Below are 15,338 nucleotides of genomic sequence, written 5' to 3' on the forward strand. Positions count from 1 at the left end.
AGATCTGAGGACACATCAGATGAGCTGGGAATTTTCAGAGGGATAAATAACAAGCTCTCACTCAGATCTTAGTGGGAGCACTTTAGCTATGCTAATTAGAATAGACTTTATGGGGTAAGGTTTAAAGGTAGGAGGTCTCCAGAGTAATCTAAGATAAAGATGCTGGTAGCTACTAAAGAGAATAAATTTTTATTTTGGTTTTAGATCACTCATTTTATTTCTTAGTTCACCCTATTTCAGCGGAGTAGAGGTCTGTTGGGAAATCCTCCATTTGTATCCTCCCAGATCTCCTCCTACCAACATATATTTTCCCCTTCTTCAATGGAACTCATATATATATATATATATATATGGATACATACATATATAAGTGAGAGCCTTTCTTCCAATGGTCCTTAGGTTTTGCTTACATGTCCAGGTAAAATGACTTCAAATGCTTTGATGTTTTCTTGTTTGTTTTTGTTTGTTTGTCTGTTTTATCATTTTGCTTCGGTATAAAAATGTGTTAGAGAGTGACCACCAGAGACAGGGGGGTTGATCCAGAACCAACATGCTGTGTCCCTGGTCAGGTCACATAATCTCTTTGGCACAAGTTAATCTCAAAGATATAGAAGAAAGAGATTTTGGAGGCTAGGTACTCTATGTCCTTTTATAGATAAGATGTATTAGTATTAGAACCTGGGAACAAGGAGTAGACCAAAAGTTGTTTTAGTTTGTTGTGAAATCCTCCACACCCATACTCCACCCTGATATCATCTAATTATAGAACGGAGGTCTCACCCTCAGTCTCCAGTCTCTCTTCCACTGAACAACATGTTTTGTTGACTATTTTAGCTTCCAATTTTATCTAATAATACAAATATCTCTCTGTGTTCACTCACAAAACCATCTCTAATTCTCTGCCTTTTTTTTAATATATAGAAGTTCTTGAGCAACTGAAAATTACCACTTATGCTTTTAAAAGTGCATGATTAAAAAATAACAGCACGAGCCGGGCGTGGTGGCGTACGCTTGTAATCCCTGCGCTTGGGAGGCAGAGACAGGGGGATCGCGCAGGTTCAAAGCCAGCCACACTAGCGTAAGAGACCCTGTTTCAAAAATATAAAATAGGTCTGGAGTGTAGCCCGGGGGTAGAAGGGCTTCCAGTAACCCCAGTACCACCAAAATAAATAAATAAATAAATAAATAAATAAATAAATAAATAAATAATAAATGAAAAATAACAGCACGAACAAGAGATACATTTACATGCAATTAGCAAACTACACAAAACTACTTATATGGATGGCTCAGATGGACTTTCTGCAAGTTCAAGATACATAAAAATGTTTAAGCTCATTTATTTGCCCAATGGTACCTGTGATGGCTAAGAACATGGGCTCTTGAGCTCTTGTTTCCCAGTTTGTGTACCTCCTAACTGTGACACCTTGAAAATTTTGCTTAATAAGTCTTGAGTCTGTTCCTACATCTATAATATGAAGATTCAGCCACATGTAGTGGTGTGTGCCTGTGATCACAACTTCAAGACCAGCCTGGGCAGTTTAATGAAGCCCAATTTCAAAATAGTGTCGCTCAGACAGAGAACATTTGCCTAGCCCTTGGCTCAATCCCTGGTAACACACATACACACACACACACACACAACAACAACAACAACAACAACAAAAAGGAGGATTCAATTTATTTTATAAGGCCATTATAAGGATTAAAACCCTGTGCTGAATGTCTGTCCTGTCAAGGGTGGTAAACGATGATTGCTATCATCTAATCTAATAACCATGGCTATGGTTATTAGATGTCCTGTTTTATTAAGCATACTAATTATCACTGTCATTTGTAAATTTAGTTCATTTGTATAGTTCACAAAGTATTTTCCTATGCATCTGGGTTCAAGGTCTCAAGAGGGAAGCAAGTCAAATAACAAATAGAATCTGCAATTCATGAAGGAGGAAATCCAGAAGCAGGGACACTTAGTGACCAGCCAAACACATGGTAGCTGACAAGTAGCAGAGGTACACCCATATCACTCAGGTCCCTTGGGTACACATCCAGGTTATGATTTTTTTTTTCATTTTCAAATGTTTCTTTATTTGGCCTGTGGTCACATGAATCGGAGTTCCTGGTTATCAGCTGCATGTTGCCAGGCTGGGGTTGTTCCTTGACTCACCTACCAAATGCACAGATCACTCAAGTGTTTGGACACAGCACTACAGGTCCTGTCATACTCTGCTTTTTTTTTTGCTGTTCAATGAGGTTTGCCATTTTATTTTCTCTCTCCGTTTTAAGCAGTAATGATGAAAAGTGCTTGTAATCTTGTCATCTCATCTGTCAGCAGAATTTACCAACTTGCTGTAATTGTTTCCCAGCACATTCCTGCAGAGTGAGGAATGATCAGAGAATATGGTCTGCCCACAATAAAAATGCAACCGGTTACTTGAACCAGGTTCTGCCTACCCCGCACTTGTCTTAATTAATATAATAGGGAACAAGGCCTCTTTCTCCTCCTGTTCTTTTAATATTCCTATAAAAGAACATTGGACATCTGTAGATGATTGAATGAATGCTAATAAGATCGTGAGTGAGAGAGAAGGCAAAGCAAGAGTGATATGCCAAAACATGGAAAATTACTAGGCATTATGAGATGTTGGCACGAAGGACCCCCATTTTATGCCTGTCTGACCAATCTCTAGACTTCATCAATAACATACTCCCCCAAGGGATGACACTGAGGCAGCCAAGAAATCAGCAGAATAAATATGTGGCCTTTGGAAGAGGCATGGACAACTGTCATCCATACTGCTGTGGTCTGTTCTTTCCTTTTCAAAAGTAGAGGCCTGGGAGGTGGTACAGCTACATGCCAAGAGGCAGTTTATGGGTGACAGTTGAGCTGAAAATTTCTCACTGACGTCTCTCTTCTCCTTGGGCATCATCTTCATCACACTCTCAGTTTATCCTCTTGCACTCAGGAGCATCATAGTGTAGAGCACAGGCTTCAAGTTGCCTTTGAAATTTACAAGTTACTACCTCTTGTGCCTTGGCTTCTCTGTCTGTAAATCAGAGAAAATCTTGTGCACAACACAGAAGTGTTAAAAACCTCTGTGAGTTAGTGTGTGTAAAGCACTTGTAGAAAAAACAGGGACAGGCCCATGGTAAACACTCGGTGTGTATTATCTAGTATAACTACCATAAAAGATGGGAAAACTTTTGTCGCTTGGTTTATGGATTCCTTCTTATCTCTTCCCCAACACAAACTTTATAAAGAGTAGAAGGGATCATAATCTCTTTTCTTTTGATGCAATTGTATAACTCTAGTTCTGGCCTGCCTTTCTTTTTTATGAAAAATCAAACAAAAACTAATGAAGAACTGTGTATTTGGGGACTTAGTTGGGGATTTAAGGCTAAATGAATGATGTGTGCATGCATCCTTCTACCATTTCATACCCCATTAAAAGGTATGATTACAATGTACCAATTGAAAATAAATAAATAAAAATAAATGCTGGTTCTGTTAAGTAATTTAGGATAATGGGACACATTGCTAAACTTCTTTGTACATTTTTTTCTCATCGCTAAAGAACAATCCCCATTTCACTAGGTTCATCTGAGTGAAAATGATATTATGTATGAAAGAGTTTTATTTTTTATTTTAGTGAGTGTATAGTAATATGCTACCTTCACTTTTAAAAATGTTGTTTTGCTGGGCGTGGTGGTGCACACTTGTAATCCCCGCACTGGGGAGGCGGAGAGGGGAGGATCGTGCAGGTTTGAAGCCAGCTGTGCTAGCTTAAGAGACCCTGTTTCCACATAAAAAAGTATAAAATAGGTCTGGGAGTGTAGCCTGTGGGAGTGTAGCCCGGAGGTAGAAGGACTTCCAGGAACTCCAGTACCACAATAAATAAATAAATAAATAAATAAATAAATAAATAAATAAATATGTTTGTTGAGTGCATTTATTTCAAAAGACTTAGCAATAATGATGGAAAACACCTAAAAAAATGACCGTTATGGGCCAGATACTCTGTACTGAATCCATCAACTAGTCATCATGGAGGTGGCTGCTATTATCAGCACCAATTTTCATAGGAGGAAGCTAAAAACAAGAGAGATAGGAGAGTTTCCTCATAGTCACACAGGCTTCATACTCGGGCCAACTTGATTCTATTCTGTCCTTGAGACATTGTACCTAATGGCTTAGTGACCAGCCAGTTATTACATCAGTTAAGCTACTTGCTTGGAGATGACCATTATTTTTATTTACTGAGAATAGAAGAGTCAATAAGAGCAAAATAGGACATTATACATTTGGATGAGTAGAAGTAAGACAAAGGTTTAATGTTTTTCAAAATTAGAAAGCACATCATGTGACTAGTCAAACTTAGACTTGCAACACCTGCAGGAGGAAATAATAAATAAAATGTTATTTCCATAAAACAGGTAAATTAGAGCAGTATGATTTTTCTATCTTTGTCCCAGCTAATGCCCACCCACATAGCTATATCACATTTAAGGAGCTATAAGCTTTTTCCTGAGGCTGCTTAGTCTTTGCAATGAAAAAGTACCTGAATGGGGATGAAGGTTATCAATTTAAAATGTTTGTGTTTCTTTCCTTCTTTGTATTTAGACCCCAGAAGAACTAGAGGATGATTCTGACTTTGAGCAGGAAGATTATGATGTGCGTAGCCGGACAAGTGTTCAGACTGAAGATGACCAACTCATTGCAGGGCAGAGTGCACGGGTGAGTGGACATTCCAGACTTTGGTTTAGTGCCAAAACTGTTTTTATCAAAATGTTTTGAGGAGATATCTGAATTCTGGGGATTAGGATGCCAGCGATTCATGACTCTGAAACCTTTGATCTGATCTGGGGTCTATAGAAATTCACTTTCTACACCGTGGAAACACGAACCACTGTTCTTGAATCGTTCTAACCCTCCTACTTCTCTACTTCTTTAAGTATAACAGCCATATCAAAGAAACCTCTGATGTGTATAATGGATTTTTCTGAGGTTGAGGCTCATGAGTATACAGACAGTTAACAGAAAGGGAACACTGTAATGCTCACATGTTGTATGGCACAGTTACTGTTTTTTCTAAGAGACATCTCCAAACTTGTTAATAACACAAGAGGCAGGGGCACATGTATCTGAGTACTGCTCTGTTATTGTCTGAGCTACGTTTCCATACTGTGGTCTGGGTTCCATTGTATTCAATACCACATTGACTCAAGGTCAACATGTAGGGAAAGAACTCTTCCCCCTTAATACCTACCTTTAGCCAGGTCTAGATCTTCTGCGATGAGATAGAAAAACAAATTACTGAGACAGACTAGAAATATGCCAATTTAGTTCATGGAGGAAGAAGCAACAGAGAAAAGCACTAGCAATGCCTGACATTTCAATCACACATGACAGGGTCCACTGAACAAGCAGATTAGCTGTATGTTATGCAGGTTACATGTAAGTAATCAAGGCAGGTGATGGGCAATGAGATCCATAGGGATTGCATGAGAGGGTGACACTTTCCTGTCTTTAAAGGCTCCATTTCCAGAGGGTATAAACAAGCAAATAATAGTTTCACTGAGGACTAAATATCTTAATTATCTGTTAAATTTTATTTTTTAGCCGGGCGTGGTGGCGCACGCTTGTAATCCTCGCGCTTGGGAGGCGGAGACAGGAGGATCGCGCAGGTTCGAAGCCAGCCGTGCTGGCGTAAGAGACCCTGTTTCAAAAATATAAAATAGGTCTGGGAGTGTAGCCCGGAGGTAGAAGGGCTTCCAGGAACCCCAGTACCACCAAAAAAAAAAAAAAAAAAATTTTATTTTTTAAAAAAGAAAATAAATAATCATGAGGTTGAAAAGAGATGGTGATTTAGGGTAGAGATCAGGAAACCCTAGCAAGCTCAAGCTACCTTTAGAATTATGAAAGAAAAAGTAGGTGATAAGCCGTCAGAAATCAAAATAAGTAGGCCTAAAAGAAGATGTTGAATCAAGACAGACTTTCTACATAAACCCCGATTTGCCTTATGTGCTCTATGCCATGATATTCTCACCCAAGTACTGACTGATTGAGCAAATACAGATTGGACACTGATAGAAGAACTATGAATGTAAATGTCATAACATCAGTGACATGATGGCTTAGATTTTAGATATATTTGGATTTAAAGGATAAAATTTAGAATTAGGACCATGCTCAGAATTATGTGTTGCTTGGATTATCTGAGGTTGAGACTCATCTCTAAAATGTAATAGACTTACTTGATAGATTCTTTTGAGAATCACTTAATATTTACAAAATAATAAGTTCAATTCTTGCCATATAGTAAGTGCTCAATAAGGAATGACTCTGATAACTATCATCCTTTGGAAGGATAGAAATTTCTTCTGATTACATGATAGTGGCTGTGAAAAGTACATAAAAGGAGACACTGAACTGCCTACCTCCTTGCAGACTATTTAATCTTCCCTAGAATGTTCAAGATTGGGATGGCGATTAAGCAAGAGTCTTATGAGACAATGTTGGCATAACACCAAACAAATTAATCAGCCAAGCCAATTTATCTTCAAAATTAAGGAAAACCAGCCTTTTCATGTCAATGACAAAGGGCAAGCTTGAGCCATTCATCCAAACATTAATCTATTCAAAATTAATTTCGCCTGCCGTGCAATGAGGCCGGTGACGGGGCCAGCGAGGCCGGGATCGGAGCCTGCCATAGCGTAAGGCTGGGGCTGCAGCCAATAACACTGGGATTGGAGCCTGCCTTGCAGCAAGGCCGGGGCTGGGGTCTGGAGGCCAGGATCCAAGCCTGCCTCACAGTGAGGGCCTTTCCAGGGCCTACGAGGCCAGGATAGGAGAATGTTGGGCGGAGAGGCCGGTGCCAAGGCCTGTGAGGCCAGGATTAAAACCTAAGATGAGGTGAGGCCAGTTTGGGACCAGTGAGGTTGGGATTAGAGCCTGCAGTGCGGTGAGGCCAGTGGTAGGGCCTGCAAGGCCGGGATCAGAGCCTGCAATGTGGTGTGGCCAGTGCTGGGGCCAGTGAGGCCGGGGATTGGAGCCTGCCGTGCAGGGAGGCTGGTGCTGGGGCCTTTGAGAGTGGGATTGGAGCCTGCAATGCGGCATCCACAGGGAAATATCACAAAAAATTAAAAATCAGATATTTTCTCTAATATGTAAAAACTAGGAAGAAATGGGTAATAGAAGGAAATCTAGTTGAAGAAAGGGCCCTATGGAGGAGCAGTTAAGGTGACCTATCAGAGGGGATGGGAAAAGGGAAGATGGAATCTCTTTAAAGCACATGATGTGCTTATATAAATATATCAAAGTCAATCACTAAATCAATTATGGGATCGAGGGAGGGGGAGGGAATGGGATGGGGATTGGATAAAGGCTAATTGGGTGATGTGTGCTTGTGTAGCCTCACAAGTCTTGTATTCCATTGAGGTGTTTGACTACAATGCACCAATAAAAATATATTTTTAAAAATTAATTTCAGGCCTGGCGTGGTGGTGCTTGTAATCCCAGCATTTGGGAGGTGGAGACAATTGAGGTTCTTAGACAGCCTCAGCTAATTAGCAGGACCCTTGGCAACTCAGTAAGACCCTGTTTCAAAAGATAAAAAGACCAAAAAATAGGACTGGAGGTGTAGCTTGGAGGTGCAATGCCTCTGGTTTCCAACTCCAGTACTGCAAAAAGAAAAAAGAAAAAAAAAAAGAAGTCAAAGAAGTCAAAGTTAATTTTGTTGACTGGCTACAACTAGGTATAGACACAGCCTCAGTTCCATTGACTAATTTTTCTCAAAGACCAAGACATCTTACTTTATAACCATCATCTTATTAAATGCCATGCACAGCTGGGTGTGGTGGCACAAATTGTAATCCCAGCACTTGGGAGGCGGAGACAGGAGGATTGTACAGGTTTAAAGCCAGCCTCAGCTACTTAGTGAGTCTCTCAGAAACTCAGTGAGACCCTGTTTCCAAATAAAGTATGAAAAAAAGTTCTGGGAGTATAGCCCAGAGGTAGATAAGCCCCTGGGTTCCACCCCCAGTACCACCAAAAATTATAAAATAAAATAAATAAATGCCATGCACAATAAATGCCATTCACAGTCCACTTACAGGGAAGATTACAGTCCCAGCATACTTCTGTTTTATGCATCCTAGTTACCTTAAATAACAAGTCAATACTGATGGGTGGAAATAATATTCAGTTGGCTCCTGTCTTTATCACCTATCATTCCTTCACACTCTGGTCTTAAAAAAAATTCCAGCATGAATTATGAACATGTTTCCAAGATAGTAAGCACAAAGTACTCCTTTAATCTAGTACTTGCTAATTTGTCTTTGAGTTCCATTGCATGGGCTGTGTGATTAGTTTGCAGCACACAGCATGACTTATTGAGTCAGCCTACTCTAGCCTATAATTATATGATGACAAATCAGAGACATAGAATTATGCCTGTTAAGTTGGAAATAAGAGGGTGCATTGAATTGCGAATGGATGGACTGTCAGACTTCTGACCAGCCATGTGTGATAAGCTGGTCAAAATTATGAAGGAGGCAGACTTTGTCTTTGACAAGCCACTTGCCCTTCCCAGCAGTTAGTCCTCCCTGTTAATGGTCTTATTTTGCATTCTCATTCAAATCCTTCCTTTCTGAAAAATAGTAAATTAACCTAAAGGAAGGTTTGAGTGGAAGATAAGTTCTTTGTACCCTTATTCAACATTTCTCTCAAATTCTTGAATTAGAGTATTTATTTTTCCCTTTGTATGTCCCTATCAGTCACTTATCTATAACATTTTGAAAGAGAGAGGTAGAAGGAGTCAGAATGGATATACAAGGTGGCGATTTGATAATACATGGAGGTTATCTTGCCCTCTGATCCTAGGCATGATATCTTATAAACTACTTCTTTACAGGTTGACATGGTTGAAATTGGTCAATGACAACTCTTGGGCACTTATCCTTGGTGATAGAATATATTATTTAGAGTCACAGAGATCTGATTTTAAAATGCAGCCTTGGCGAAGCTGTGTGACTTTGGAGGCAACTTTCTTAACCTCTCCTTGCCTTGTCTCTTCGTGCATATGGGGTGATAAACAGCTTTCTACCTCAACATGACACTGGGAGAATTGCATTAATAAATGTATCATGGAATTTGTTAGATAACTATGCAGTGATGATAAAGTTGGTGATGGTGATGCTTGTTGGCTGAGGTGGCCATTCATGAGAAGCCTGGCCAAATTATTTTATCCTTAAAAGCTGGATAATTCAGATAATCATGAGAGTTTTTACTTAAATTAATGAGAAAGTGACCTCAGTTTACAATTCACTTAATTGCCTGAGACTGGTGAGAATCAAAGGACCCCTTCCTTAACTACTTATATTTATTATCCTATTTTATCCTATTCCAAGTGAGTAGAAATGGGGACATTGAGTTTTAGTCCTTTTGATCATTATTTTTAAATGTTCTTGTACTTGAAGCTTTAAGGTTAGCTCTTGCTTTGTGTTGACGGAAGAAACCTTGTCAGTTTGGTCCCTTTAAACTTCAAAAGTCATTTTTATCTTAGAGATTGGAAAAATAATTATATTAAATGCTTCTGGAGATTTAAGCTCAATAAGATATCTGAATGACTGCTGTCTGATATCAGTGATTTTCTCTTACATTTTAAAGCACAGTTAATGATATTATTCACAACTAATAGTAGCTATTCAGAGGAAAGCCTGGGAGTCTGTGGTAAAGGGTATGAATTCTTTAGATTTGGGTCTCTGGTATCCCCAATTTGGACCCCAGATCCAAAGTATGATAAACAGTCTACAGAACTGTGTGCTTGGTTAGAATGGGGAAAAGCAGCAGAAAATCTCAGATCGCCCTGGGTGATTGATTATGTTACCAAAACAAAAAAAGCTGACTTGTCTCCTTTCCCCTTGACCATGAAAATAATTTTTCTCATGTTCTTTCTGTTAGTTTGAGGGAATGAATAATTGTATGTTATGTACTTTGTCTTAGATTTGCTTTTAATGTAGCCAGCCCTTCTATGTGTTTTTTTTAAGCTGAAATGGCTTTAATGTGTTAACATTTCAAACTGCTGAGTTACATTGATAAGACCTAATTAAAACTCATGTGTTGAATTTTAATTTGATTAACTTGCAAATTTTGCAGTTTGTGATCTACTGTTTATAGATAACCTTTTTTTAAATTCCAGTTTCAGAAAAGGTCAATTATGAATTTTTAAAAGCCAAGAGCATTTTAAGACTGTTTAGGAAAAAAAAAAAAAAAACTTCAGCTCATTCATAGCTACATAAGCAGAAGCAAATGTAATGACACTTGCACCCAAGTCACACACCATTAAAGGCATTATGCGGGTTGAGTACCCCTGGAGTCAAAATAACATCTTCCTGTCTAACTCTGCTCTGAAGGGGCCAGTTTTTGTTCAGAACTGTGTCTTCAGAAAATGCTTGTCAATTCCGGCAACTTCTTTTAAATTATGTTGATGCAGTGAGTGGAAAATGCTTAAGCAGTCAATCAAAAAGTATTTATTTATTGAGCTTCTGCTCTGAGCAAGATGAGAGGCCTCTACTTTAAGGAAGCACATAGTAAAGTCAGGGGTAGAGCATTAATAAAAATTAATTAGAGTGCACAGCAAGGCAGTTAATATTCCAGTGTTAAATAGCACAGTGGAAACTCAAGTGCTGTAGTTGACACCCTTCAATGCACAAATTAACCTTTTTGGGACAACGAAAGGTGCATTGTTTTCCATCTGTGGACTGAATGTTGAACCCGCTCGGAGTACGGATTGATTTTTACAAAGGCGCACCTAGTGAAGGCATACAGTGACGGTGTCCTAGGACTGTACCATCTAAACAAGAGATGATTTGCTCTTTTGTATAAGAAGAACAGATGAGCTTAGGGGAGCATCAGGACATCAGCTAGAGATGCTTCAGAGAGGACAAAAAACAAGTCCATGTTTGATTTCTGCAAAGTCATTAGAATAGCCGCCTTGTTATTAATACCATCTTGAAAATGTGAGTTTGACTTGAAATGTGACAAACTCTTGTGTATATTATGTGCCTTTTAACCCCTTAAAAAACACTTTAGAATATATTCCAAGGCAGTTTTTTATGTAGTTCAAATGGAGTATATAGACTAGACTTGCTTTCCAAGTACAAGTTATAATTAATACATATGCAGACTCATATTATGTAGTCGCACACATACATACATGGAAGTTAGTAGACATGGTTGTCTATTAATTTAAAAAAATGCAGCCTCTGAGTAACTGCTTGTTCAAGGTCACATTTACGCAAATAAGACAAAGCCACGTCTTCCTTTGGGCATATGAAGCCCTGAGAATAGCAACCACGATGCCTAGGTGTGCTGTGCTTGTGATCTTAATAGCCTCACTCCTGTAGGCCAGGTCTCTTGTGAGGAACATAAGCCACATGACATTTCCTGGTGATCTAGTAGCATACGGTGGTGAAAAGTGGTGTTAGCTTACTTGCCTTTGAATTTAATTCCTTCAGCTTCTATATTGTGTGATATCAGAAGTGAAGTGAATTTCACTGGGCCTTGATCTCATTTTTATTAAGAGGAGAGTAAGAATAGTATTGGAATGATAAAGCAGATTAAGTTGTTTGGTATATATATATATATATACTTGAGCATAGTGCTGGTATGAATTGGCACATGTAAGAAATTCTGCTAATCTTGTACTCCTGAATGATCATAAAGACACTGGGACCTTTCTTGTTGGCAACTGCACAATAAACTGAGGATAGTCTGAAAGGAAAACTAATTGCAGAAAAGATAATGTAAAGAATAATATCATTCATGCTTGCCTTCACTTATTTTGTTAGATAAAATGTATATTTATCATTCCACTAGCTGCCCTTCAAAACCTTTTGAGGCAAATATTTAAAACACTTCCATCTTGTGTCTGAAGAAATGAAGGCTTTGATCCACATAGCAATTTGATCTTAACCTAAGTCAGCAACAGAGTCTGTGAAATTCAGTTTTTCCTAGTTCATGTCCACTGATATTTCAATTAAACCTCAGCTATCTCTCCTCCAAACAATTAACTTGTACTAGGTGGAGATTTACATTTTATTTTTTATTTATTTATTTTAAATTTTTTATTGGTGCATTGTAGCCATGCATCTTAACGGAGTTCAAGATGGTAGAGGCATATATGCACACATCACTCATTTAGCCTGTCCTCAATTCCCTCCCTAATTTCTTCTCCCTCCCTCCTTCTCATGTATGTCTGAGTGATTGTCTTTGATATGTTTGAGAATATACATTATGTGCATTCGAGAATTTAGATAGCAGTTTCCTTGAATAATTTTAGTTGTTCATTGCAAAAACTATAGATGCCCCAAATCACACTTTTGGTCTCTTTTGTGGAGAATACATGAGTCCCAGAACCAGAGAAATTGCTGAAGTATATCCACATGCTTGGTCTGCAAGCCAGGTTGCATGTGGTCTGGAAACATAATAATGAGGTGATAGTAAACACTTCACTCTAGCCTGCTACAGAAATGGTCTTTAACAAATCCAGTCAATTCTTGTTATTTCTCTTAGCTATATTCTATAAAGTAACCATGAAGTCTTAATCAGCAAATACTTAATTGATGCTCCTAAGGAAAGTACAGCGTTAGGTTCCTGAGACTGCAATTCACCATTTCTCCACCTGATTAACACATAAGCATATTTATTGGGTGTTTCTATGTAGACATATTGTTTTATGGGTTTGATTCATAAACAATGAACTCAAGGCCAATAGTACTGCCATGTGCCTGAACAAAGCTTATCTAACACATATATTTTCTTTTCTTTTCTTTTTTCTTTTTTCTTTTTTTTTTTTTTTGGTGGTACTGGGGTTCTTGGAAGCCCTTCTACCTCCAGGCTACACTCCCAGACCTATTTTTACATTTTTATTTGGAAACAGGGTCTCCTAAGCCAGCACGCATGGCTGGCTTTGAACCTGCGCGATCCTCCTGTCTCTGCCTCCCAAGCACGGGGATTACAAGCATGTGCCACCATGCCCGGCTAACACGTATATTTTCTCCTCAAGGTAAAACAAGGCCTTCTTGTGCTTAGGGACCCTCGGAAGCAATTCAGCACAGCACTTGGGGGCTATTTGAAACAGCAAAATCACCAACAAAAAGCACAAATATACAAGAAAAATGCTAATAAATAGACTGCAAAAAGGACACTTGTTTACCATAGGAGAGCTGAAAACCAAAATTGTCTTGTTCAGCCTCATCTGGGAATATGCACATGGGTGACTCAGATTTTTTGCCGTTTTTGCCTATCATTTGCAAATGACCGCAAAAGTGCTGCATGTATTGAGTTTGGGCTTACAAATATATTTTATAAAGTAGATAATTTGCAAATGGAGATTATGTGGATAAGGGGGTGGAAGACTATAGTTTTTTCTTTTATCCATTTCCTTACCCAGAAATTATTGAAAATTGACCTTTGTTTCCTAATTCTACACAAATCAAGCATCTCTGATCTCAAAATCCAAACTTTGAAATGCTCTGAAATTCAGAACATCAGGAGTGCTGATGACACAAAAAGTTTCAGATTTTGGAGCTTTGGGATTTTTGGATCAAGGATGCTCAATTAGTAAAGTCAATGCAAATATTACAAGATTAAAAAAAAGACAACAACAAACCCCAAACAAAAAAAAAGTATCCAAATCTGAAACACATCTAAATCTCACATATATTAAATAAGGAGTGCTCAATCTGTACTTTCTCCCATTACAAGCCCTCTTCCTTCATATTCAAAAGCTCTACAGGGTGCCATGATCATCCTAGATTTCAGTAGAGGAGGTGGCTAGGGAATGAAATTAGGCACATTATCTCTGAAATGCCTTGAGTAGGATTTTTTTTTTTTTACATCTATTGTGGATGTCTTCATTTACACTCATATAAAAAGTCTTTCCACCCCACTTGGATGCTCAGATATTGTTTAAAATTCCTTTCCTTCCCAGCAACAGAAGGCCTTTTTTTTTCTTTTTTCCCTTTTTTGAACAGATTTTAATGTTGAAAGAGGTGCATTCTTTCATCTGGTAAAAGTTTCCTGAGACCAAATATAAAAATTGTCAAGAATAGATTTCTTTTGAACAAACATATGTCATCAAAGAGACATAAGTTCTGTTACTGTCAGTCTGCATGTCGTTTTGAATCTCCCTGTATTTTTTATTTATGAGAGTGGGAACAGGGAATTGGGGGACCTTGCCAACCTGTGATATCAGCCACTGTGGTATGGGGGAGATGTACTTTCCAGAATGGCAGGGCATCCCATAAACCCTGCAGGGGTCTGGCTCTGCCATGCAGAGTTGACATACAGTCTGCTTTTCCTTTGTCACTATTAGTCATACTTTTCTCTGTAACCCACACAGGCCATCATGGCACAGCTACCACAGGAGGAGAAGGCAAAAATAGCTGAGCAGGTGGAGATATTCCACCAAGAGAAGAGCAAGCTCGATGCTGAAGTGGCCAAGTGGGACGACAGCGGCAATGACATCATTGTTCTGGCCAAGCAGATGTGTATGATCATGATGGAAATGACAGACTTCACGAGGTGAGGCCCAGAGGCAGGGAGATGATTTTCTTCTTAAACCCAGCCATGGAGCCATGTGGACTAGCCTGTGAAAGCCTGCTGGGAAATGAAAATATTATATCAAAGCAAGGTGCTGGTATTGTAAATTTACATGGATAAGTGATAATGATCTGGACTTAATTCCTAGCAGATAGGGCATTTTGGTCAAAAAGAACAGGTTCATTTTTGAAATTATTACTGTTTAAATTACCTGAGGTAGTCATGAAGTAAAACCCCAGGGGATGGGTGACTCATCCTTTAGTTGGTACTGTTTTAGAAGGTGTTTAAATATTACTCTGAGGATAAAGCAAATGATTTGTTAATATTCTTTTGGAAAAATACGTTTGTGTGTGTGTTTGTGGGTACATATATACATGCATATACATATATGTTGTAATACTAGCTTGTGAGCCAAAATTAATTTTAGCTCATACAAATAATTGAATACAACAATCTAAAATTCCAGAAATTTGACATAAAAATTAAAAACTGCATAAACGTTACCCCCTTCAGCTCTGAGCAGCATTGTGTGTGTGTGTGTGTACATGTGTGTGTATATGTGTGTGTGTGTGTGTGTGTGTGTGTGTGTGTGTGTTACTAGGGATGGAGCCCACAAAAATTCTAACTCTGAGGTATACCCTCAGTCTTCTTCATTTTGAAATTGGTCTTAGTAAGTTGCTGAAGGCCTCACTAAGTTGCTAAGGCTGGCTGCAATCCTCCCGTCTCGGCTTTC

The 15,338-nt window shown here is 38.7% G+C and overlaps 1 protein-coding gene across 4 annotated transcripts in view; it reads left to right on the plus strand.

Moving 5' to 3' along the window:
• Positions 1 to 15,338, plus strand: part of CTNNA2 (catenin alpha 2) — a gene marked incomplete at both ends in the record, with an annotated part of 1,014,669 nt that overhangs the window by 939,990 nt on the left and 59,341 nt on the right. For all 4 annotated transcript variants that reach the window (XM_080711157.1, XM_080711158.1, XM_080711159.1 and 1 more), the window contains 2 exons: positions 4,622 to 4,735; positions 14,406 to 14,587. In XM_080711157.1, coding sequence (XP_080567283.1) covers positions 4,622 to 4,735; positions 14,406 to 14,587 — 296 coding nt within the window. The remainder of the gene's footprint in view (positions 1 to 4,621; positions 4,736 to 14,405; positions 14,588 to 15,338) is intronic.

Source organism: Muscardinus avellanarius (assembly GCF_963383645.1).
Source record: "Muscardinus avellanarius genome assembly, chromosome: 15".
Lineage (NCBI taxonomy): Eukaryota > Metazoa > Chordata > Mammalia > Rodentia > Gliridae > Muscardinus > Muscardinus avellanarius.